Raw genomic sequence first — 25,537 nt, 5'->3', positions numbered from 1 at the left:
TGTTCACGATTACTTCTCACTAAACCTGAGGCCTCACCCAAGATGTGCAGAGAGCCCTGCCTGTGGTGAAAACTGGACCATGCTTCCAGGAATCTATAAAAGCAGCTATGCTTTCTTCCTGCCTCCTTCACAGTCACCATATTAAGCCTGCTCTGCAGCAATACTCTGCCAGATCTAATACTCCCCAAAGCCTGCTCTGATTTCAGAAATTGCCTTGCCCTTACTTTTCCTCTTTAAAGCTGATCCACCTAATGACTGAACTTCCAATTATATGGCTGTCAATCCTAAAATCAAAGCCAGTTCATAATATCTCCCAGAGGAAGAATGTCATGTCACTCACTGAAATCACTGCAACAAATCTCAGCTAACTCAGTCCCAGGCAGCAGAGAGGCAAAATAAACCAGGAGAATATCAACAATGGGATTAATTTTGCACATAGGCAGAAATAAGAGTTAAACTCCCTAAGTTTTGATCCTTGATGCAGAAAATCATAATTTTTCTAGCATAAAATGTGCAGCTGATTGAGAAGGGGGGGGGAGGGAGATAAAAAACACCAGAACCAATTTGCTAGTCCAAAAGGCTGATGACTTTCCCTTACAATGAGAAAATATTCCTCTGCTGTCACCTACTTGGAACTTCTCTTTACTTCATATGTGATTATCAGGATGGGTCATTTTGAGGCCAGTTGCTGACATTTAGCCAAACCAACAGTTGCTTAACAGGGTTGCAGACATTTTTGGCTTACAAACAGCAATCCCTTGTGACAGAACTGGTGCAATGGCACGTGGATTACCCCCTCCAAATACACCCTCCATCTGGGCAGTGGGTCCCAGGAAGGGGTATCCATGGGGTCAAGGGAGGGTAAGTGTCTATGTAGGGAACAAGAGGGAACAGAAGCAGCAGAAGGGCAGGGAGGGAGGGGTGAAACCAAAGAGCTTCATTAGGAAAATGCCTAACGGTGGTGGGGAGATGGAGAGGTAAAGGAACAGCCTCCTGCAGTGGGTAGACTGGAAGTTTTGAAGTTGTGATATAAATGGACTATGCTATTTCTTTTGCAGGCTGTCCCTGGAGGTGTGAGCACTAGCACAAGCATCCTGGGTGCTGGGACAGTGAGCACCCTTGAACACCAATCTGCCCAGTGAAGAGTAGGATTTGAGCAGCTGTGGATGGATGAGATGCTGGAAAACAGGCCACAGGCTGCCTTTGGATTACCAGGGAAGTGCTGTCAGGGATTCTACCCTGCTTCTTACCCCCTGATTTCCACCAAACAACATGCACCTCCAAAAACCCCTTTTTCAAGTAGCAGCCTTGACTTAAAAAAAAATTAGAAACTGAGCATCTAATCATATTCCAGAGGGGGAAGAGACTGGCACTGCTGCTGCTGTTTGTGGCTAAACCAGAGACCTTCAGGCTGCAAGACTAATGGACCCCTTGAAACACAGAATAAATTTCCCAGGACTAAGGGCTTTGCAATGTGAAGGGTGATGCCCAAGGGCAAGGACTGCTGCATCCCTCAGGTTCATGCAGCAGGTTGCCCCTGCCAACTCAGCAATGGTCAGCACAGACAACATTAGGCACTGACACCTCTCAGCACTCTGCACAAAGGGACAGGTTGGGGGGAGAGTGCCTTGTTTTAGAGTTGAAGCAATGACAGTGAGGAAGTGAGATTTGCACATTGACAGATGATGGTCTCTGAATGGCCACTGAGGCTGGTGTCCCTGCCAAAGGTCACCACAGGTTCAGCTTTGAGAATTCCTCTGCATTTACATCCATCAAACCCTGAGCATGACTGAAAACCCAGCTGTGCAGTGATGGTACTCACAAAACCAGAGTGTCTGCAGAAGATGGACACTTTTCTTTAGCCCAATTGTTTTTGAGTTGTTAAGTGCTCAGAAACCAAGAATAATGTGCATTTTTATATCCATGAATATTTTGGTGAGTTCCCTTCAAGTATCTACAGATGCATTCATGAACAAGGAGAGCAACTGCAGGCACCTTGGACATCCTGTGAGTTGTCTGCACTAAAACTGCTTACCCAAGAACCACAACTGGAACAAGAAATAATGGGGAGAAAAGTGACCATTAACACTGCTGCCAATATGCATGTTCATATCGCCCAGAACTCATTAATTTAAAATGTCTAAGTCCCCACACCCTAAAATGATCTCTCTGAAAGAAATTACAAGAGTAACAGGAGAAACTGGGGCACTGTTTGCTGCCAACTGTAAAAAAATACAACAAATGCAAAGAAAATTGAGGAAGTATCTATTCTCTAATATCTTCAAGCCACAAGAAAAGCCATAGGTGTTAAAGTACGTAAAAAGTGTGTAGACAGACTGTGATGGATGGTGGTGTCCTCTGAATATCCTATCAAGATGAGCAGAGGCACTTCCACCTCTCCTAGAACTTGGCTATTTGTTTTACATGCAACATAAATTTAGCAGAAATCTCTGTCACACTGGTCACATGAATCCATCAAGGAGCAAACAAGCATCTTGAGAAAGGCTGATGCATGACAACAGTAGCACTTCCACTGTCCAAATTTCCACCTTCTCTCTGCTTTATCTAGGCAGCAAAGGGTCAGCACTGGCAAATGGGTTATAATGAGCAGCAATCACACTTTGAAGTGTACCAAGCATGGAGTTTGAGATCCCTGGGGAATCCAAATTCTGCTCCTTTCTTTTCTTTTTTTTTTTTTCTTTCTTTTTTCTTTTCCTTCCTCCCCTGCTTGCCTGTGCTTTTTACCACACCAAATTCCACCCTGTTTTCACCACTTTATTGGCCAGTTATGTCCACACCATGGCACCCACCACCCCTGCAGACAGCTGAACTGAAACTTCTTGATCTTGCAGCACTGAGACACATTCAGCAGCCCTCATCTCTCAGCAGAAAGGGCAGATTTGGTGACCAAAACCTGACTTATTGCACTGTCTCAGGGCTAACCTATACCTCCTGTCTTCCAGAGTGACAGTCTCCTACCAAAGGAAGAATTTAACCTCCTACCTGTGTTTTCTAAATAACTGCTTCTGAAAAATGCAGGAAAGTAAATCCACCTGAAAACAATTCTGCAACACACACAGCTGTCCCTGCTGAATTCACAGTGCAGATACGATTTCAGCCTGGAAGTCACAGCTTAATTATATTTTTGGGTGGGTGGAAGGAATTTGATGGGAGATTTCATTTAGGAAACAATCAGGTCTCGGTTGGGCTAGAAATCAGGATATTAATGTTCTTCATTTTAATTTTCCTCTCTGACTCAGATTCCCACTGTTTGAATTTGAGCTCAATTTGTTCTGTTCATTATGAAGAAATCCACATGAATTTGACATTAAACTGCTTACCTCTGAAAACAGTAGCAATAATTTCCCTTTTTCCTGTGTGTGTTTCAGATTAAGTCTTTGTGGTTGACATAAAAACACAGAGGAGAAATAATAAAGCAAAGGGAAATCAAGTATTTATTCTGGAACGCTACCCAGAAGAGGAAACATGCAACAGCACTTATGCATTGGGAAGAAAAAGCAAAGGGGAGTCACAAACAGTACCCTCATTTCCATATCCCATTTCAGCCCATTTGCATGGCAGCAAACAGGGAATGAACACAGCTTTCCTAGGCTGTTGTGCAAATACTGGGGATCCGAGGGCTTTGTGATGACCCTAATGGGGTTTGCTGGCAAGGGCCTTCTCCCTCATGAATGGACCCTTAGGGCCACAAGGATGAATTTGTGTTCAAGACTTACCATCCTTCAGGAAGAGCTGCCAGGGGTCCTGAGCTCCCATCTGCATCAGCTTTTGAGGTCATTGCGGCCCCCACCATAGGCCTTGGTGATCTCAATGAGATCCACCAGGAGGCCACAGCCCTGCTGGCTCTGGGCACCCGGCCCTTGCCTTGTGTCTGCCACCTGCCTGGATCTTGGATCTGCCTTGGAGCTCACCTTCCAGCCCTTTCTCTGCCAGTATCTCCTGGTGGTCTGGACCAGGTTCATCCTCTCACCTTGTCCAGGGCTCCTGCCTTAATGCCCTGTGGCACAATGGACCATCACTGAGGGTTTGGGCTGTGCTTGACTCTCCCTCAGCTCCCAGGTGCTGTCCCTCATGACACAACTCTGCTCTTACAGCTCCCTGCTGTTTCTTTTCTTTCACACGACTGGAGCAGCAGGAAGTGCCTCCAGGGCACCTCCATGGATGAGGGTGGTGGGGATGGTGAGCAGTACTTTGGGGGTGGACGGACATAAAGCATACATAATCTCCAAAAGACAAGAGTGTACATACTCCTGTTTCTATACCAGGACTGCTATTGGGATAAACTATTAAATTTGCTGTCTAGTTTATAAACTAAGAGTCAGTGCATTACAGCAGGAGAACAGCACTTGACCCAACAAAACACACTTCTGGAGCAGTTTCTATTCTCTGTGAAATCTGGTGGCTTTACCCCCAGCCCGGTTATTTCTCTGAAGAGGAAAAAACTATGTGCTGACTTGAGTTGATATACACAACTCTATCTGAGCATTTTCCTTTTACAAAACACTGCCTTGCACCAGTGACACAGTCCTTTGTCTCTGCTGCTCTTGAGCCTCACCAAAACAAGGAACAGGCCCTTCTTGAACAGATAACTTCCACTTTTCCTCTGAAAAAAAACAATCACAGCTTGAAAACCTGAAGAGTAACAAAGTACCGCATAGTTCATAAAGATTTTTTCCTCACCCAGTTGTCTCATATCCAAAGGGAGACAGTAATTACTGTATTGCCTCTCACCTAAGACATGGATAAAAATAGGCTGGTGTCACATTGCTGTTTCATGCTATGACTGCTTGTTTGCAAGGCTGGCTGAGCTATCCCAGAGCTTTCTGACATGAACACTCCAAAGGTGCCCACAGACCCATCCCTCACGATCCTGAGGTGGTCAGCTGGATGCACCCAAAGCTCAGGCAAGCTCTGTTGCTTCTCCTTCATGCATTCCACTTTTGAGCCTGCAAAGCACTCAACTCCAGCAAACAGTCCATCCTACAGGCACTCTTTTTGCACTACTTTTCCAGCACTGCATCCAAATGCCTGCATTAAGATCACACACCAAACACTCTGCAGGCAAAGGGAAACTTCTTTTTCCTACTTATGAGGTAATCAGCTTGGTTCAGCTTTTACACCTCTGAAGTTTTCAGCACTAGGAAAATAAATGTAGAGCACAGGTTGGATGTGAAATACACAGAAAAAGTATGCAGCCAGACCCAGGGTGTGAAAAATTGGACAGAGTTGCAGAGTGGGAATGCAAGAAGCAGGATTCCCCCTGGATCCTGAAACTGAGACCATGATCATGGGCTGGACAGGCATGCTCTTCATGCAACAGTAAAAAAGGAAACCCAAAGCCAGTTTCTCTTCCCTTCCTCCTGATTTCAGTGGTATAACAACCCCAAATTCACATCACTACAAAGCCATAATGAGCAGCAAGGGGAAACAAAGGCAGACATACTTTTTATTAATCAATAATTAGATGCTACCTTCAGGAAATAATCTGAAATAGTCTTATATGCCTTAGGACAGAATAAAGTTTTCATGACAGACCACATTACATCAGGCATATTTGGGGTTATGCCTGAAATTCCTGGTGTGATAAATTCGAATAAGTAACATTATGGTCAATTACCTTGGCAGGGAGAGGGGGGAAATCGAAGATAAAAGAGAATATGAAGTTGAAAGAGCCATAAGCAGTGTGTTACCTGCTAAATCAGAAAAGGACATAGCTGTATGTCTAAAGGAGGCATGCACTAACTCAGATACCATATTCCAGACTGATGCCCAGGAGGTTCATGAAAGAAGAAGGGATGAGATTTCATACAGAAATGCAGGTCATCATAGAGGAAATATGGATAGCTAGAGCACTCTTTCCTGGGATGTTACCAAGTGGCAGGAGGCTGTGAATATGATGAATGGTATCAGGGAAAAAACAGCTTTCAATGAGATAGTACCCCAGTTAGAGGGCTAGTTTCTGCTTCCCCAGCAGCAATGTGAAAACTCAGTGCTGGCCCAGGACATGGAGAAGTGGAGTTAAGCTCCAAGACCTGGATGCTAGGACAATTCTGGAGACAAAGGATCATTTTCTTCCTGTTTTAGAACACAGACTGATCTCTGAAGGCTCTGGGGAAAATGCCAGCACACATAGAATGTTTAACTTGGGATATTACAGATAATTTTGTGCAAGAGGTGTCTAGGCTGGGAGGGCTGGAGTGGGAGTTTTGAACAGGAATGGGACCCTGTTGTGTCAACCTCAGGCAAGGAAAGTTACTGACCATACAGTTCAAGGCTCACATTTGAATCCTCTGAGTCTTAATAGCATGCTTGTAAATAAAACAGTAATGAAACAGCTCCTTTAAAAATGAATATATATGTAAACATTAAGAGTAAGACAAGAACTGTGAAAAACACAGAGCCCCACTGCTCTGTTCTGGCTGCTGTTCTCTGGAGAGTTTTCTCTGTGGAAAGCCCTAAGACCACAAATGTTGCTTTTCAGCTGAAATAAACAGGATAAAGGGAGAAATACCTGGAGAGAATACTATTGATGTCAGGTGTTTTTCCATGTGGAACTGACCACCTGCTGCTTTGGAGATACCATCTCCCATAGACATATTTTTAACCTCCATTTCACAAATACTTCTGTTTACCAGACAAAATCCCCCAAAACCCAACAACAACAAATATTGTGGCTGCCTGTGTAAAAAAGAGGGAGGATGACTGTAGAACTGTAAAACTTACTCAGGTCACTTCAGTGTTCCACCTAAAAGGCTTCCCTTCTAAGACACTTATCAGGCCGTTTCTGTAGCCAGTAGAGAGATTCAGGCCCTTCAGGTGATCCACCTCATCCAGTGTTACACAAGGAAAATATCTGGAGGAAACCAGCTTTGAAGATGCTTCCCCTGCCAGTTCATTTCCCAACTGACCTTTAAATAACAGGCACATATTGGAACAGGCTCTCACCACACTGGGATGAATATTGTCCACTTGAAACCTCTTCACTTGTCCCAGTTGACAGACATACTCACCTCTTGGCACAGAAAAAAGTGCACAACCAAAAAAGGAGAGATACCTTTCTTTTGGTAACAAGGCGAGGAGATCCCGTTTGCTAAAACACACCCCGTGGTAACCTCAGCTGCATCAGAGAGCAAATTCAACTTCTGTGCTAACTAGAGGAGCAAACATTTCACGCATAACACATTTTGGTTTGCCACTGACAGGGAGCAGTGGGATGGATGGTTGAGGAAAACAGTGGAACCTTTTTGTGACAACCAATTCCCCCCTCCATTAGACCCCAACTGCTGCTCTGCAGTCTTTAATGCAGAGACAGAGAGAGATATGAGGGCAATGTATGTGGAAAAATCAGGCATTTGCAGTAATGGAATGTTATAGTCAACTTTATTTATGAATCTTTAGTGCAAAGGGAAAATATCCTAGCACAAAAAAAGACCAGTGAGTTGAAGAACACTACAGCTCCACGTTACACTGCCTTCCCCTTTTGCACTGATTTGGGCAGTGTGTATAATGCTCAGAGAACAGAATCATGTACCCCTAGTTCCCCCACCACTCAGCACTCAATACTACTCAGCACAGTCAAAATCCTTGAAGCCTATCCTCAGGCAAAACTCATCCCAAAATCAGTGGGAATTCTGTGAGAATAAAGACTGAATAGGAACCAAAGTCCCAACTCAATTCTCAGTAGAGCTTTGCAGACCAACCATCAGGACTGGAAATATGTTTGATTTTCATCATCATGAGAGAAAAGCTAGGCCCAGTAATCCCAATTCTACCCTCTCTTAATTTCAACATCAACTGGACAGATAACATAAAACAGAGTTTGGCATCTGGTTGCTCAGGGTTAATTCATAAAGTAGCTGTATTGAAGAGAAAGGGAACAACCTCTGAGGCTCTTTTTCTGGTATTCTGTTACCGCCGCTTTCCTACAACTCCCTGGAAAACACTTGGTTTAAAAAAGCTGTTCATATTTCTCCTTGTGCCAGACACCACATTTTGTTTGGCATATACATTTCTGATAGCCTTTCCTCCACAGATGTCTATAAAGTTCACATCAGTCAGTTCTTCAAACTAGGTATATTAACACCAACACAGACAATTTTGTTCCAAGCACAGTTTTTCCTTACGCCTATGTTCTGCTGTTCACTTTTGCTTCTGTAAAGATGACAGTATTGCTACATATGCAGGACAATCAGGACTCCTGTGATGCTTAACAAAGGCTATACAGTGCTGTAATGGCCCATTTTCACTGTCAGCAACAAGGCCTGACACATCAGCAGCTTCTGGCACTAGCAGCTTTCTGAGGGAAAGGGGAGATTTCAACTTAATTTCATGTCTCTCTTTCACTTTTTCTAACTTCCTTCCAGAAATAACAATTCTTGAAAATGCACGTGTAGAAATAAAGAAAGAAAAGAAATAGAAGGCAACAACCACCATAACATCTCCTCCCATTTATCACTGTAACATTTCTTGGGTGGTAGAACAGGGTCCAGTGATGTTTGGGGTGAGGAGGAAAAGGCAGGGGGCAAAGAGGCAACATATTTCAGACTCCTTAAAGCCATCAGAAGAGTTAGAGATATGAAAAACCATTTATAATTACCTCTGTTGAGTGAAGCTGAACTGTTTATATCTCCAGTAATAAAGGAAGACTCGGACTGCTTTCGAACTGTGTCATTCCACATCCTACGAATCCGGCTCTGAAGAGGGATTGAAGCACAGCAGGCAATGAATTTTTAGCAGCTGTAGAGAGGTTTCTTTCTGCCTCACTAAGGATGGCTACTGGCATGTCTAGCTCAGGATGAGACTTGCTTCTAGCCAGCTGTAAGCAAGCAGTTGCTGTTTTGTTGTAACCTGCCTCATGCATGCCAGACCCTGCCAGACTTACTTCGCAACACAAGTGCCTAGCTCAAAGAAAAAGTGTATAATTGAATTGCTTACATCTTAATTAAAAAAAAAAAATCATGCTTGAGAGAAACTCAGACCCCATGCCAGCTGCAGGGGCACCAAATAATGGAAAAATAACCCACACACAGAAGCACGTGTGCTTCTCATACTCAGACAACTTGTTTCTTATTTTTTGTGAAGAGCAACAGAAGACTTGATTTGTAGCTTGGTGTCCCTGCATGAACAGAAGTTTTCTATAGCTATTTTCCATCTTGGGGATTTTAGGGGGGCAAAAAAATTCCCACAAATGAATGACTTCTGTTCCCATACTGAAAAATCTGTGATGCTTTTGCCATCTGTGGTATAGCTTCTGCTACTGGCAAAAGTGTCCTGAATATGTTGGCCTTCTGTTTTATTCCTCAAATATGCTGTGAAGTATCTGCCTCTGTGGCATTTACATCACTGTCTCACTCCTCCCCAACCAGACCTTGCAAAATATAAAAAAAATCAGGCAAAAAGCATCTTGTGAGCAGTTCAATCCCAATCCCTGCATGAAGGTGACTGGAGAAACTTCCCAGGGGTCCCAGGGAAACTCTCCCTCACCTCACATCTGTGACTCTGATGGACATTTTCCCTGGCTGTGTGAAAGTGATGGTAGGTGGTCTGGGGGACTGGGAAGCCTTTTTCCCCATTGTGACAGACGAAATTTTTCTTAAGTGCCAAAAATCCAGTGGCTTCCATAGTGAGATTTTAGCCATGAGAAATTTACCAAGGCCTAATCATATGGTCCCAGACTGAAAAGTCCTAGATTACTCATTAACCATGGAATAACAACATCTCCTAATAATGCATTAGCCCTCTATAAATGGAAGTACCATGTGACAATGGAAGGCCCATGATCTTTTACAGTAATTATTTTTACCTGGACATTTAATTTATTGTATTTCTCTGACATGATCCATTGTAGATTAATTATACTGCTTTCTAAGTGCTTCTCAGAGAATAAAGGGATCTTTGAAGCTTTTCCTCCTCGTGGTCTTCTCTATTTAAAGTTAGGAGCCAATGCTTTCAACAACTCAGGCTGATCTCCATCAGCTGTATGAGGTTTCTCCTGGCTACAATAGGCCTTTAGAACTTCTGCAGGCAAAATAATCTTCCTTGGTGCCTCAGACCTCACCTGCTACAAGGGGATTGCTGCCAGAAGGGTCAGCTCACCCTCAAAAGGGCTTGTTCTCTTGTGCTGGGACTGGTGAGATGGGGGGGACCATTGAAGTCAACCCTTCTTGGAGAGGAGGGCACCAGCACAGCAGCTAAGGTTTGTAACACCAGAGGCTTTCAAATCAGCCACCTAAATGCTGCTGGATATTTTGAATTTTGGACATTACTGGGGTTTGATGGCCTGCTGGAGAGAGGTTCTATATTCTATTGCTTTTATTTGCTCTGCATAGCTACCAGTGCTTTGAAAACACCAAAGCAGAGCTTTTGGATGACATCTTGGAAACCACTGAAAATAAATAATGATTTGCTCCAAGACATAAATTGCAAATTAGGTTTTCCTGGAAAGTTATAAGCTGCTATTCACTGCATGTCTTTTATAATTTAATAGTGGAACTGTCATGTATAATTACTTCCATTACTAATACTGAATAAATTTGTGTTTGGTTTCTATTGATTAAGAAATAAGCTTCTTCATTTTATATGAACTCTTCATCCATAAATCTGCATCTCTACACACAAGTTAGCTTCAAAACTGCTAAGTGTGCAAACTACACAAAACCTGAATTTTCAGGTGAACAAAGGCAACAAATCTAGTACCTATCTAGTGAGATAGTCTGACCCCAATGGCTTGCCCTAAGAGGTCTATAAGCTAAGACAAATTGTGTGAGGCACAGAACAGACCAAACCACTGCATGTCAGACAGCCAGCTCTTTCACTGGGAAGTCTGCTACAAGACACTTGTAGCCTTTCAATTCTTTTCACAAGAAAAACACTTGGGGCTTATAGCATCATTCTTGTACACGTTAATAGTTAATAGTGACAACCTTCATCTCATGATAAAAGGATGTACTGGAATGCAGCACAGCTGACAAAATGCTCCCACCTCCTGCTTCCCATGGAGAGCAGGCAGGACACCTCAGGTGATAACTACCCACCTGCCTCTGGAAGGCAAGTCTGCACATTTATTCCCAACAAAACTATTCAGAAGGTTCTTGGAGAGGCATTTAATTGCCATCACATCTCAGGGGAAACCACTGTGTCGAGTTCAGGTCTGGAAGTGAGGGAAATCTCTGCAGGTGCACTGGGGAGTGGCCTAGGGCAGCTCCTTTGGTGCCAAGAGGAGCTTTCCTTCCAGAATAGCTGGGAAGGGTCTTGGCATGGCACTGGGACACAGACAAAAAGCGTGGGTTACCTGTGAGCCTGTGGAATATCTTCCAGGTGTCCTTGACCCCGAGGTTTTTCCTGAGCCGATGGAACTGTCTGTACTTTTCCCACTACAGCAATGTGTGCGCAGGCATTTCCCGTACTCCTTACGGACCTGGCCAAGGAAAGAGCGGTGGTGGTAAGCAGGCAGCCCCTCCTCCAGCCCACTGCCTTCTGGTTTTCAACACAGCCCCTGATTCTTCCTCGGTGTTTTGCTGAAACAAAACCTGCTGCAGTGTGTGGGAAAGCAGGCTAGTGCCCCTTGCAGCTGAGCTCCTGGCTGAGGATGCCACAAGAGACTTCAAAGCTGCTTATGGGCACCAGCTGGCTACAGCATCTTCTGAGGCACATCAAAGGAGCATGGGAGAGAGTGCAGGTACACTATTTATGACTGAAAATTAATATTGTTGTAGATTTGATATAAACTAGCATATTGGCTCATCAAGGCACTAAAAGTTACTGCTTCTGGCAGGGGACTAAGAAAGAAGAATTCCAAGAGAAACATATGAAAGCTATTGATTTTTTTATTAAAAAAAAGTTTCTTGCAGTCAAATTGAAATTTGAGGAAACAGTAGAACCAGCAGCATTAGAGATTATATTCCCAATGCTCAGGGATGGCTGGAGCCTGCTTTTCCACAGCACTGTGCAAGCCAATCATGCTTTAAATGGGCATTGCAGTCAAACCCCTGCCACCTCCTTTGCTTCAGAGGAGCTACACTGACTTGTGCCAGGACAGGATCTAACCTTCCACCAAGCTTCAGGTGTGACTTTTTATGGGCAGCAATACCCAGAAACCTGATGGGACAGGGCTGAAGGTGAGCAGACTGTACTGAAGAGCCAAAAGAGGGTCATGTTACCCACTGACACAAAAAAGCCCCCAAACCATCATGCATGTCCAAAACACCAGTTGAAATTCCTTGAAGCACACGGTTAGCTGTACAATTTTGCCAAACTCTCCACGAGCATTTCACAACTCTGTGAAGCAACTGTTTAAATAGCAAATTACAGCTTTTTTCATTAGGCTCTTCCTTAAGCGCTTGAGACAAACACATACCACAAAGTGCCCAAAGTGCTCGAGTGCCTAATCAATCCTTTGCTGAGAGAAAATAATTCAATTGCTTTAATTAGCCACCCACTGCTCGCCTCTCTGCAGCGCTTTGCCGATTTTCTAGGCCATGATAGATAGGAAAGGAAAATTTTTTTTCTCCTTTTAAATAATACCTCCCTCAGCTCTTAGGTCAGAGAGGTGTATCCACCCCATATCAAGGTACCAGCTGCATTCTCCTTCCCTCTGTGCAGCCGTAAATCAGGAACAATTCCACCGTCATCAGTGGTGATTTAAGGGTGTAAATTGGCCTAAGACAGAAAAGAGAATGGTTCTGTCATGCTGACTGAGAACCCCATGAGCCAAGGAGGCCGTGGAGCAGAACAGGGAGGCTGGGTTAGGAACTGACCCTTTGCAGGGTGCATTGGAGCTGAGAGGATATACCAGTCAGAAGGGTGCAGAAAAAAAATTCAAACTCCTCACAGAGAAGCACCTGCAGGTTTAATAAGCAATGGTGATGCTTCCTACACTCTTATTATCATCTTGCCTGGAAACTCTCCTGCTGAAAGGTTTGGGATCATCAGCAGGAAGTTGCATCTAGATAAAGCTTTAAAGCTTCTTAAGATGGACAAATTTGAGATGCAACAGCAAGGACAAAATTCTTAACTCCAAAAGTCTTCCTTTGGTTTCAAGAATGCCATTTGCACACAGCTCTGTAGATCCTTACAAAGGCATCACTTGCAGAGCTCACTTTTTATAATTTTGATTATGTTCTCATGGGTCAGATCTCCCTTGCCTGTATAGGAAAATGTGAGTAACAGAGAAGCAGACCTGTGGCTCTCAGATGGAGGACAGAGCTCAACAAGGACCTGACTTTACTCAATAAGCTATTTCACCAAAAGTTACTGGTTACCCTGAGAAAATGGCACCAGTGTATCCACATAAAGTCTTCCCTACTGGTTCAGTAAACTTTTGAAACTAAAATGCAAATTATCAGCAGACATGCACAGAATTGGAGAGCTCTGTATAACAAAATTTAAGTAGAGAACAAAAAGGTTCTTAAAAATACTTATTACTGATTGTCAGAGGCTGTAAATTTGATCTACATAAACACAGAAATTTTATTCTGTTGTGTTTACTTTTTCCCCCTGGAGTTTATCTAAGTTATTCTACTGTTATCTTGCAGATGTTAATTTGGGCATACTTCAATTTCCACCAAGAAGAAGCACTTGCTGTGCTTGCTTTGAGGAAGATTTCCAAAACACTGCATCAGACTCAAGCAATACAAAGGCTAATGAACCACTGCAGAACACAGGTCCTTCACTTCTTAAAAAAGCAGGGGAAGCAGCCCCTATTACATCCCATCAACCCACATATGCTGCCATGGAAAGGGCCAATTTCCTGCAGGGGCTGCAAATGAGGGATGTAAAGCTCCACTTTGCTGTGAGCACTCAGCCCCATGAGCACTTTCTGGATGCTTGTGGATGCTCTCCCCTCTCACACTGGCATGCAAGGAAGGAGAATCTGGCTGACAGCAGGAAAAGCTCTGACAGCAAGACCCTGCAAACTGACAGCTGCCTTCTCCCTTGTCTCTGACACATCTGCCAGGGCCTTGGCTGCTGAAATGCCACTGCCACATGTCCTTGTTAGAACCTCATTCCCCAGCACCTTGCTGGTTTTCCAGTCTAAATACAACCCTTATGAGGTGCACGGAGATAAATCTGTGTGATAGGAATTCAGGGCACACAGACGATACTACGCTGTGGTTGTTAGGCAACAAAACACCTCGTTACCACCTCTCTTGCTGCTGGGAACCATCATCTTACCTTTTTCTGGAGGACACAATGGAAAATGAATATAAACATTCCCTGCAGAGAATTGAATATGGTGAAGAGATACGCCATGATGACTGTGCTTTCATTAATATACATGAGTCCGAATGCCCAGGTCAGTCCTAATAGGCAGAGTAGGGCTATTGCACCTATAACCCAGGACCTGTCAGGAGAAACAAAAAAAAAAAAAAAGAAGAAAAAAAGAATGGGATTGGTTTTTCATCTACACAAAAGAAGGCATGTGTCTACAGGCAGGAAGATTTTGCCCCTGCCTGTAGCAAGAAGAAAATAGCATTTCAAAATAAATCATAAGGAGCTTTTGTCTTCAAGCTGAATGCAGTTTACAAATCTTCAAGCTTGAGGAAATACAAGGAAATGGAAGTGTTATGAGCATAGAAATTTATCATAACCAAAGCACATTTGTAACCACAATGTCTCTTTTTTAAATATGTAAAAGCAGTGTGCATGTAAATGACATGTAGATGTTATTTCTGCAAATGGAGGGAAAGAAAATAAACCAAATGAAATGACAACTCTGACTGTCACTTTTTTTAGTGTCCACTGGTTTCACAGGACTGCCAGCTGGATTAGCTTCTTTATTTACACTTAACACCAAGACACATGTATTGCTGCATTTTAGCTAGTCTCCCATATGCCTGTAAGCCAGATAAACAGCTACAGGCAGGTGGGCAAGTTTTTCCTGCTTGCCAGATCCACTCCACACAAGGATGTTCTTTGCAATGCTGCTTCACACTTCCACCCTGCGATAAGGGGAAGTGTGTGTACTCGTACAGGCACTCACACACTACATTTGCTAACGTGGGAGCTGCTGCCACACTTCTGCCTGGAGAAAAGGAGGGGCAATCCTTCTTCACATGGGCTGTAAAACTAAGATTATCACTTGCTCCACCTCAGGAGGGCAGTGGGAGTAGAGGTGTAGTAGAGGTGTGCTTGGCCCCAAATGTTGTTCCAACAAATAGGGGGAGTAGGATGTTTTTGCCTGCTTTCTCCCACTGACTTTCTACCTGGACAACAGAGCTGGGGACATGGGATGGCTGCTGCATCTTAGGGCTTTTGGGTGTTTTCAGGAAAGCTGGAAGCTCTGCTGGGATGGCAGGAGGAGTATTCCATGTTACCCTGCTAAATAACATTTAGGCATCTCCTAAATTACCCTCTCAAAGACTGATCTTCAAACACCAGGACAAAAGAAGAAGTGTGAGAAGCAGTGTAGGGACTCTGTCCTGCTCCTAGCCTAGTTTTCACATGATGTATTACCTACAACTTTAAAGGAATTGCTGCTGCACAGGGGAGGGAGTTGACTTCTAGCTGGGAAGCAAGCAGCACCTTGAATACCTGTTTGCCTTTTACCTGAAGGCTTTGGTCTTCTTCTGCCATCCCCTGTTATCATTAGGGGCAACATCATGAAAATAAATGCATTGATATTCAATCTTTGCACCCCTTCCTCCCTGTTTAGCCCTTCTATATCCCAAATCAGGCAAGACTGCAGTGAGCCAGCACCTCTGTTTCCTTGTCTGCCCTAAGGCCCCCTGAGGTGCTCCAGGAGGGCTCACAGGGACAAAGACCTGCCTATGTTTCCAAGCCCCTTCAGCCTTGTGGGAACATGGCCTGGGTTTGGGCATGTTTGGGCTCCCATCTGCTAAGCAGAGCATGGGGCAAGGGGGAGAAAGATGAAGCAACAGCAATTTGGGGGGACAAAGCAGCCCTGCAGAGGTCAGACAGACCATCTCAGCTACAGAGATGCCATGGCAGCTACAGCCTTGAATCCTTTTCCTTTTAGCAGGCCTTGTCACAAACAAAAGCATACCAATGTTGTATTCAAGTCTTTCGTTGTTTGTTTTTTTCCCCTTTAGTTATTAGAATGAAAACACAGCATTAAGTCTTCCACTGAAGTTTATAAAATATGTATTATTTAACCACATGACCAGAAGAGCTCCCTAAGGTAACCACTTATTAAGACAGTTCTTTAAAAATCACTATTATGGACCTAGCAGACCAGAACAGCTCCTTTGAAGCATTTCCAGTCAATCCCACTAATAAATATTTAGCGTGATGCAAATTGAAAATACACTCTCACAATCCTTCAGAAAGGTAGTCACTAGATAAAGTTTACAGCTTTAGTCACTTGGGATATTTTTCTCCCCAAGATTCCACCATCAGTGAGAGCATGCTATTGTCCTAGTTGCATACCAATTAATAAAATACAAATAATTTTCTTTTTCACCAAAAAAAAAAAAAAAAGAAGAACAAATTAAGTGGAAAACCCCCCATTTTTTCCCCCCAATTTCCTCTTTTCTCATCCCCAGATAAAAACTTCCTGCATTTCCAGAGTCTTTTCAAAATTATTCCCTGGAAATCAGAAAAGTATCTGCTTTAAAGCACAGCCCATTCTTGAATCTGATTAAAGAGCCTTTGGCTGCAGATGTGTGCAGGAATGAAACAGTTATTTAGTGAAGATATGCTGCCTTCAGTGATGGAAAGGAATCTGTGGGTTAGAAGACCCCCAACAGTGCAAACTGCACGCATTAACAGTGTTGTGCCTCAGAAAACAAGACCTGGTGATAAGAGGATGTGGAGATTACTGCGAATAGCTCCATCCCGCACCCGCAGAAAAAAACAGAGCCAAGCGATGAAAGAGAACATGGGAATGATGCTGAAAGGATGAATACAAAGGACTCTTCACCAGAAGAACAAACTGAAAGTCTACTGCAAAGTTGATTTGCTTCTATTTTGTGCTACTGCACAGTAATTTTTTGGTTGCAGGAGAAAGAGTGTGGATGCTCTAAGGTAAATAATTCCTAGGCATTTTTGGCTTTCTTCACAGGTTTTTTTTTTTAGTTTTTTTTTGGTGCAGCTAGAGGTTTTATCTTGCTCTTTGTACAGACTTGCTGCTGCTTTTCCATAGCTTTTCTTTCCTGTAGTGAAATTTTATTGCAATAAAGAAACAAAAATATCCATTTTTTGGTGCCTTTGAAAATCAGTGGTTTACAATTAGGGACAATTAGGAGGTACTCCAATGAGTAAGGAGCTACCAATGCACACAGATTTGCTTGCACTACTCCCATTAACTAGAAAGGGAATAATGGGGAATAGCAGCCATGCACCTTTTTGAAAATTTGCTTCTGTGTTTATGCTGCCATAAAGCAATCCCTGTGACAGAGCACAGTGGACCAGAGGCTACTATTGGTAGAACAAGTCTGTACTACGCAGGATTAAATTGGGAGCTTTCACCCTGAATTTAAGTAACATCCACTTAAAGAATATAAAGCAAATAAGGTGACAATTGGTTGGCAATACACATGCAGCACATTTACTCTGCACCTTAGCTGTATGCCTGACCATATTCCTGCACAGTTTGCTCTTCTGCCTCAAAAGCGAATGACAGAAGCTTTAATGATTTTTCAATATTGATCTGACAGCTGGTTCATGAGACCACACTGATAAATGAAATTTATCAGCCATTCAGGTCATTCTTACTTGATGAAGGGTCTGTTATCCTCATAGCTAAAGAATGCATAGACATAAAGACAAGAACACCAACATTAGAAATATAATGACATAGAGAATAGAGTTTACTGCTAGTTCCCCTCCCTTCTCCCACCAGCCATCACCAAAACCAAAGGTGGACTGGCACCAGGTGTGCCTGGAACACACCAGCCAGCCTGGGAATTGAAACATGACTGGGAATGCTGGCTTAATGCACAGAAGCAGGCATTGCCAGCTGTGTGCTGCAGCTACCCCTCCTGGCCACCACCCCACAGCTATCAATGGACTTTGAAATATCTTCCAAATGTCATGGCTGTCACTGGAGAAGACAAGTTTTGAAACCCCAGCATAGCCAACACAGGCAGCTTTCATGTGTTCAAGTGGCAAAACTGAAGCCTGTGGGGCTGGAGCGTGTTACAGGAGTATCTTGATTGCCATTTACTTTTCCAAAGTGGAACTTCCAAGTTGCCACACTATGAGTCAGACTGCAGCATTCTTGAGGTACTGGGATCAGGAACTTCTAAAGCCCTGCATGACACAACATGGACCTATTTACTACCATTTCATGGGGCAGAGCAAAGAAAGGCCTCAGCCAGGCAAGAGTGAAAAACAGCTCAGTGCAGCGATGAAGAAACCAAGCTGGATCACTCAGCTCCCGTCACTGTGGGGACACAAGATTAGTTGCAGCCATTTTCCATGGGGACTCTTCCTGACCTTCTAGGACAGGCTGTGTGCCTAACCCTGCCTGTGTGGCAGGCAAAGTGCAACAACTCCCAGGTCTCCTCTTTCCACTGGCACAGAGCCTTTGAACCTGAGATCCCTCACAGAAACCCCCATGGGTGCCTGAGATGGAGGATGGCTCAGCATGTTCATCTCATTACCCCTGGCAACACAGCCAGGGCCAGCCCATCCTTCTGAGACCTCCTTTGGTCAATACTGGCAACCTGCAGCTCCCCTACAATGCAAATAAATGAAATGAAGATATGACACAATCTGGAGTTGTCAGCCCAGCAGCGTGGGCAGGAGCAGGGCCTGGATTTTATTACTGTGTTATAAGCATGCAGGTGTTATGGTAAAGACTTTATACTGAAAAGCAACCAGCACCAGATTATAAAAGTATGGAATTAGAAGTTTTTTTATGTTGCTGTTACTATCCAGACCCTCACAAAGTTTTTCAGCAACCCATAATAGCATTTCCTCAAGGCAGCTGAAGGTTCCATTTCATCTTTTGTATAGACGAAATGCGAAACTGGTAAACTTGGATTCCCTTTGAGCTTGAGCTAACACTTCCAAGCAGGCAGGAGAAAACCACCAAAAAGCAGTTCTTCCCCTATTACCAACATGGATGTGTCTAGGCAAACAGGTGACTAAAGAAGTGAGATTTTCAAAGATGCCTAACTCCCAGTTTAATTCTCTACACAGAGGGGCCGTAGAATTTAGTGTATTGTAGCTCTCATGAAATACAATCCTTTTCATTTTACCAACTCAAGTGCTGTAAGAAGCTTAACACTTGTGTTAGCAACAATTTCTGACAAAAATTACTTCAGAATGTTTTGGGTTTTTTTACCCCTGTTGAAGTCTGTGAAACCTATCAATGCTGCAGTAATACTGTGTCATTATCTGCAATACATAAAACCCATCACTTAGACAAGAGAAAAGCATTGGAAGAGCCTCAGTTCCCAGAAAAATGGAGGTGCTGACTGGAAAACTGAGTTTATATTCACTAGTAGTAAAAGCAAGTAATTGTTGAAGCAGAAACTGTTGGAAAATCTAGTCTAGCACAGCCTGAGATGCTGCATCTGAAATGCTATCTCCAGATTTGGTTAAATTCATCCAATACCTGGCATTAAGGGATATAGCCCACTGCATTTAAATTATGTGACCCTGCTCCCCCCACAGATAAGGTCAGACTAGTACCCCCAAAGAGGAATTTATCCCTTAAAAGAACAGGTATTTAATGTAGGCGGGGCATCACCATACCCTGAAGAAATGCATTTCTCTACAGACTGCAGAGGAAATCTGAATGATGGCTTAGGTGGAGGCTTCACTTTCAAATACCTGAAGGTAAAAAGCTGATCTTGAGTGGCTGCATTATTCATTGAACCTGTGAAATCTTACCTCACCTCCCTTGTGTTTCTTTGCAGCCCAGATGATGGATAGCGGATGGTCTACCAAGCTGTATAAATACCTAATTCATTTTCTAATCTTAAAAAAGCCCTGACTTTACCTTGGGGCAAAGACTTCTTAAGGTTAATTACACATCATGTAAAACTCTTTCAAAATCTTATTTAAGTTAGATGTCTTTCAATTTCCCAGAGTACCTTCTCCTTCAGTGATGAGAAAGGATTGCTCACATTACCTTCTACATTCCTATATTTGGTCTACATTTCCAGAACAGTACTTTTTTAAAAAAGCTGTTAAAATTAGCTACTTATATCCTTGTTTAGATGCTTAAGGAATTTCAAAATCAATTCATCCTAAGCTCAGAGACCCCTTTTGCACTGCCTATCCTTTTAAAAACCAAAGAAATACCTTTTTGTCACCAGGAGACTGAATTGCTGGGATACACATGGACAGCCCAAAACAGTGACAATCTGCAACTTATATTACATGAAGCAAATTACAAAATACTAGATTACCAATATCATGAAATGTTAAAGCTTTCACTTTTTCTGCAGCAGGAAGAGTAAGTCAAGAATTTACCTTCACATGAAGATTGACTCTAAAATGCTGCTGAACAGAGAAAGTCTGTTTTCAGAAAGCAGCTATTCAGCTCTCATTTAAAAATAATAATGGCTGGTCTTCTTATGCTTTGAAGAGCTTTTTTTTTTGGTTTGTTTTTTAATTTAACAAGCTGAAGTTTTGAGCCACATTTAGAATAAACCTAGGCCTTTAATAAGACCCTACATAACTAATTGATTTTACATACTATAATTTTTTACAGCCCTTTGCAGCTTAACTTTACTTAACTTGAATTTATCACTCTTTTGACAATTCAAAGTATTTCCCTATGTCTATGATAGTAGGAAAAGGCTCAGTAAGCACATGGACTGATGCCCTGGGCCCCAGAATAACTGTTTGGATAGCAAGGAAAAACACCAAAGTGAGTACACAGGACCTTTAGTAGCTGTTAGGGGTGATGAAACCCAAATAAAAACAGATGGATGATGTGCCCCCACAAAAGCATCCAGAAAGACCCATGGAATTAATTTTAACATGGTGCAAATAAAGCAGAGAGGCAGATGTTTCCTGCAGGCAAGCAGGAGGGAAACACAAAATAAAGTGTGCTATTGTGTCTCCCCACTGCCTGCCAATATGAAGTAGTAAGGATGTTTTGCTTTCTTTTTCCCTTTTTTTTCCTTTTTTGAAATTTCAAGGATTAGAAAAGATTGATTTATTGAAGGAGCTGGAAAGTCCAGCACTCCCCTCATAAAGCAAACGGGTTCATCGTTAATTAGTGAAGGAGCATCTTCATGGCAAGAAAAATCAATAGCAAGCAATAAAAGAGTGCTTAAAGGATTTTGCCTTTGCATTTCGTGACAAAGTTACCACCTTGATGGCATGAAGCCAAATGACTTCCTAATCTCCTTCCTTAGGCTGCTGGTGTTCATCACACAGCCTTCCAAGTCATCGTTTACCAGTCTCACCTTCCGGCTCCCACACTGTCTTTGACAGTAGGTAGCCAGTCCCCTCAAGACATCTGTAACCATCTCAGGGCTCAGTGAGCCTGCCACAGCTTCATTTGCAGGACAAACTCCTGTCTTCACATGCCTTGAAGACCTGGCATAAGGGTAATTTTATATATATTGAAAGGCATAGCCACTTTTGATTTCCCACCAGCAGATCTGCAAATGTTAATCATGCAAATGAGGCCAAACCTTCCTTGGCCCTATGTGATGCCTAAGCCTATGATTGCAACTGGTGGCTAGACTTTTCTGCCACAGGCAGAGCATCATCCCTTTCTTCTCAACTCACCCAGGGAAGTCATGTCCTGCTTTCTCAGACTTGTCCTTAATTACTGCAATTGGAAAGAGCAATTCTGTTAAGTTCATCTCATTTTCTGTAAGTAATTAATTACCCTCAGAATTGCTTACCCTGTTTATTTCCTTCCTCCTCACTTTGCAAAGGCATGGCACAATTATTCAAGCCACACTGATGTATAACCACATATCTAATTGTTTCCACACTATATGGATTCAGCAAAGCCTTTAGACACATTTGTATTATCCAAATAGCACCAGCAGGGCTTGCTGACAAAGTGCTTAAAATGCATGGCCTTTTAAAACAATAATCATGATTTATGGGTTCACAGAAAGATTGTAGGTATTAAATATCTTCCAGGACACTCTCTCAAATCAATAACCATTGATTGATTTTTTTTTTTTTTATTCAGAAAGGACAACACCTGTCAGTGGGAAGATTAGTGCTTTACAATCACCATTCAACATTAACACAACCATCACAAAAACACAGGTAAACAACCAAACCCCCAAACCAAAACAATCAGATATCAACCAAACCCTCCTGTGAAAAACTCAAACAGCAGCAGATTGCAACAAATGAAATCAGATGCTGCCATCAACATCTCTGTGGGAAAAAGGCATGCAGACAAAAGTGCAGTCTCAGATGTTTTTCCCGCACTGGCAGAGTTTCTGCCTCTGAGGTGCTCATAAACTCGGCCCTTGGGCAAAATATAAATGTGCCATACCTTTTCTTGGTAGGAAGCTTGTACATAAATTTGTTTTGTGCCAACTCCCAGTGGTTTTTCGGGGTTTGCTTTAGGCTGCCTGCTCAAGTTTGCTCATGCAGAGATGCAGATGAAGGTTACATAGGAGCAGCACTGAGTTAGCCAGGAGACTAAAAGGCAGGGTGCTTTCTTACACAGGATCCAGGGAGACTTGAGACAATTCTTGGCTTCTTCAGCCTGATAAAGAGGAGGGGCTGAAGGGAGACCTCACAACTGCAGCTGCAACTTTTTCATGATGGCAAGAGGAGAGGCAGACACTGATCTCTTCTCTGTGGTTACCAGTGACAGGACCCAAGGGAATGGCCAGAAATCCAGGTTTAGATTGGATATCAGAAAAAGATTCTCCATCCATAGGGGGTTTGGACATTGGAACAGGCTCCCCAGGGGAAGTGATCACAGCACTGACAGAGCTCAAGGAGCCTTTGGAAAATGCCTTTTGGGTGTTCTCCTGTGTAGAATCACAAGCTAGACTTCAAAGATCCTCAAGACATTCTATCAATCCATGATTCTATGACCATCAGGTTGTGAAGACATGGTGCTCTCTCTAAAGGCCATATGAAACACAAAGATCATGGCCTGAGCTCTGGAACAATGAAAATGAGGGAAGATGTTTCTAATGCCCAGTTCAGTACTCCATGGCTGATATCTAAACTTTGAAGGGGGGGGAGGTTCTCCAAAGGAGGAAAAAGCTATTCCTCATTTTCCAAAGTGTCCAGATCATTTGGTTATCCTTGCAAAACACTCCTCTTAAGATTTTTGGTGACAGAGAATGTGCTGTCTGCATGTCCCAAGAACTCTTTAAACACACTTGCTTCTCATCCAAGCTAATCCAGACTAAACATTGGCTCAGGAGTCCTCTGGTTCCCTAGGATCAGATTATCCTCTCCATGAATGATTCCTTTCCAGAAGCCATCCATGGAGCTGCTGTGCTCTGAGCCTGCTGTCCCCAAAAGTCACAAGAATCCAAAAATGCTGCATATAGCACAGCTGGGTGGGAAGGAGAGATTTTTCAAAGCCCTCTTCCTGAACAGCCCACTCAGTTAATCTTTCTATTTTGTTAGTAGGGCTGTATGAAAATCTTTTTAAAGAGAGCTCACTCTGTACAGGCACTGTTGTTTTATTTAAGTTATAGGTGATGTCCAGTCAGGACATGGGTGCATGAAAAATTCCTCTCCACACCTGCTGCTCCTAATAGGGAGTGTTCATGTTGCCAGACTCTCAGCCCTTACTCCATGAATCTGAGAACTCTGAAGATAAAGGAATGGACCTTTTGCACCTAGATGCTGTACTGGGCAAGCTCCCAGGAACTGGGCCCTCTCATTGTACTGTGTCCTCCCTCTGCACTCCCAAGCAACCACAAACCCACAGGTACTGAAGGATTAAAGTGTTGCTGTTCTGCAAGTCCAGTCCTCTGGGTGAACACAATGCAATATTCAGTTCCAGACCCTTTGTCATCACAAACTATTTCCAAGTTGGAGCATTTTATGATTAAACAAGGAAGATCTGGAAACCAATAGAGGATCTTAAATCTCCATAGAAAAAGCTGGAATAATCCTTATTGTCTCCTACTTTGTTTTGTTTCTAAAATGGCTACAACAAAGCACAAATTAATCTGCCATTAGTAAAAGCATACCTGCTACAAATTATTGCTCTTCATTGGTAATGTAAGCTCTTCATATCAAAGGAGGAAAAAAAAAATCTTGCATTTTCAAAAGTCTAACTCATTCCCCACTGCACCAAACCCAGGATGTTTACTTTTTTCTGCATTTCAATCAGCTGAGTAAATAAAACTAGACTGGTAAACCTCTGTTCCTGCCAGCACAATACCGCTGTGTTGAATCAAGGATTTAATTTAAACATTTCTGCAGATGATTTTTGGAAGTTCTATTTAACCTTTGTTTTCAATTTTCTACCTAACTCAGGATTTTTTTTATGGCTTAAGCAAACCCACAGGACTGAAACAACAAGCTAATCTGGGGGCTGGGATTAGTCATGTCTCTTTAAATAAAATACATATGTTGAAGCACGAAAATGAGCAGATAATCACTTACACCCATACAACATATGGGGAGAGCGGGCTATGGCAACAGTTTTAAAAGAGGCATATCTTCAAAAGGGGCTTCTCAGTTTTGTGCCTGGTGCTCCCCATCCTTCACCTCCCACAACCTGGGCCAGACTCCCTGAAAGAGCCCAGACTGAGCTTTGCAAGGTTTTATATAGTAAAAATCAAGGTTAAATCTTTACGTTTGGCTCCTACTTTTGGCTGTTAAGTTGTGCATTCTGAGATTTATTTCTTGCAAGCCTTTGAGCAAGACTTCTATGGAAAAACCCCACAAAATAAAGGAGTACGGTGTGAGTTTTGTTTCCACTCAGAAACTTGAGAGAACATATATGATTTTGTTTAGTCTTTAATTCAGGGCTGTGTGCCTTTAGCCGTGGCCATTTGAAACTTCCACGGCAGCCACCAAGCAGAGGAGGGCTCAATTTGGTCATTTGAGGATTGATTTTTGAAGGCTGCAATGCAGGACATTTCTGCTTTGTCCCTATTAATGGGATCTGAGCATGTGCTCTTGTGAATGCAGTCACAACGCGTAAAAACAGTATCTCCTGTGTGCTCAGAATAAACACGTGTTTTTCTAGGGAAGTTCATGTTTTTCATCTTCAATTTCATTTCATTTTTAATCTTCCATTGTGGAAGATGGGATGGGAGCAGGTTTCCACAACAGGAAGAAAACTGCAGCACAACTACAGTGATTAATGCCAGGATTAAACTATCTCAAGGTCCCTAATTAATAGTGCCTCTTTAGCAACAAAAGGTGCTCCCAGCTAAGACCCCGGGCCTCCCTGTCTGAGGGAAAGAAAATTAAATTTCCAGGATGACTTTCAGGTGAGTTTCTACTGCACTAAATGAGTTTTTCCAAGAAACCCAGGACTACAGACTCACACGCTCCACTTTGAAGGAGTCCCCACATGTTGTGCTTTCTGAAGAGCACGCAGGTGGTCTATGGCACAACCCAAGCTACACTCTGACTGAAACAATAACACAATAAAATGGGACAAAAAGGGAAACAAACTGGCAAAGCCCTT

General features: G+C 42.9%; 1 protein-coding gene across 24 annotated transcripts in view; it reads right to left on the bottom strand.

The window, feature by feature from the left end:
* The window catches only part of ADGRL3 (adhesion G protein-coupled receptor L3), a 493,463-nt gene that overhangs the window by 24,390 nt on the left and 443,536 nt on the right, over nucleotides 1-25,537 (bottom strand). For 18 of the 24 annotated variants that reach the window (XR_011679905.1, XR_011679904.1, XM_071431603.1 and 15 more), the window contains 4 exons: nucleotides 17,695-17,721; nucleotides 14,194-14,362; nucleotides 11,312-11,437; nucleotides 8,618-8,714 (listed from right to left, as the gene is read on the bottom strand). Coding sequence is in view for 22 of the 24 variants with exons in the window: in XM_071431603.1 (XP_071287704.1) it covers nucleotides 8,618-8,714; nucleotides 11,312-11,437; nucleotides 14,194-14,362; nucleotides 17,695-17,721 (419 nt within the window). In the remaining 2 variants the exon portion in view is untranslated. The remainder of the gene's footprint in view (nucleotides 1-8,617; nucleotides 8,715-11,311; nucleotides 11,438-14,193; nucleotides 14,363-17,694; nucleotides 17,722-25,537) is intronic. The other 6 variants (XM_071431602.1, XM_071431605.1, XM_071431592.1 and 3 more) reach the window with 1 other exon arrangement.

This window comes from Agelaius tricolor, unplaced genomic scaffold (genome assembly GCF_023055355.1).
Source record: "Agelaius tricolor isolate 1412-34295 unplaced genomic scaffold, bAgeTri1.0.p SCAF_8, whole genome shotgun sequence".
Classification (NCBI taxonomy): Eukaryota; Metazoa; Chordata; class Aves; order Passeriformes; family Icteridae; genus Agelaius; species Agelaius tricolor.
The sequence above is the reverse complement of the archived record's forward strand: the minus strand, read 5'-3'. Positions and strand labels throughout refer to the sequence as shown.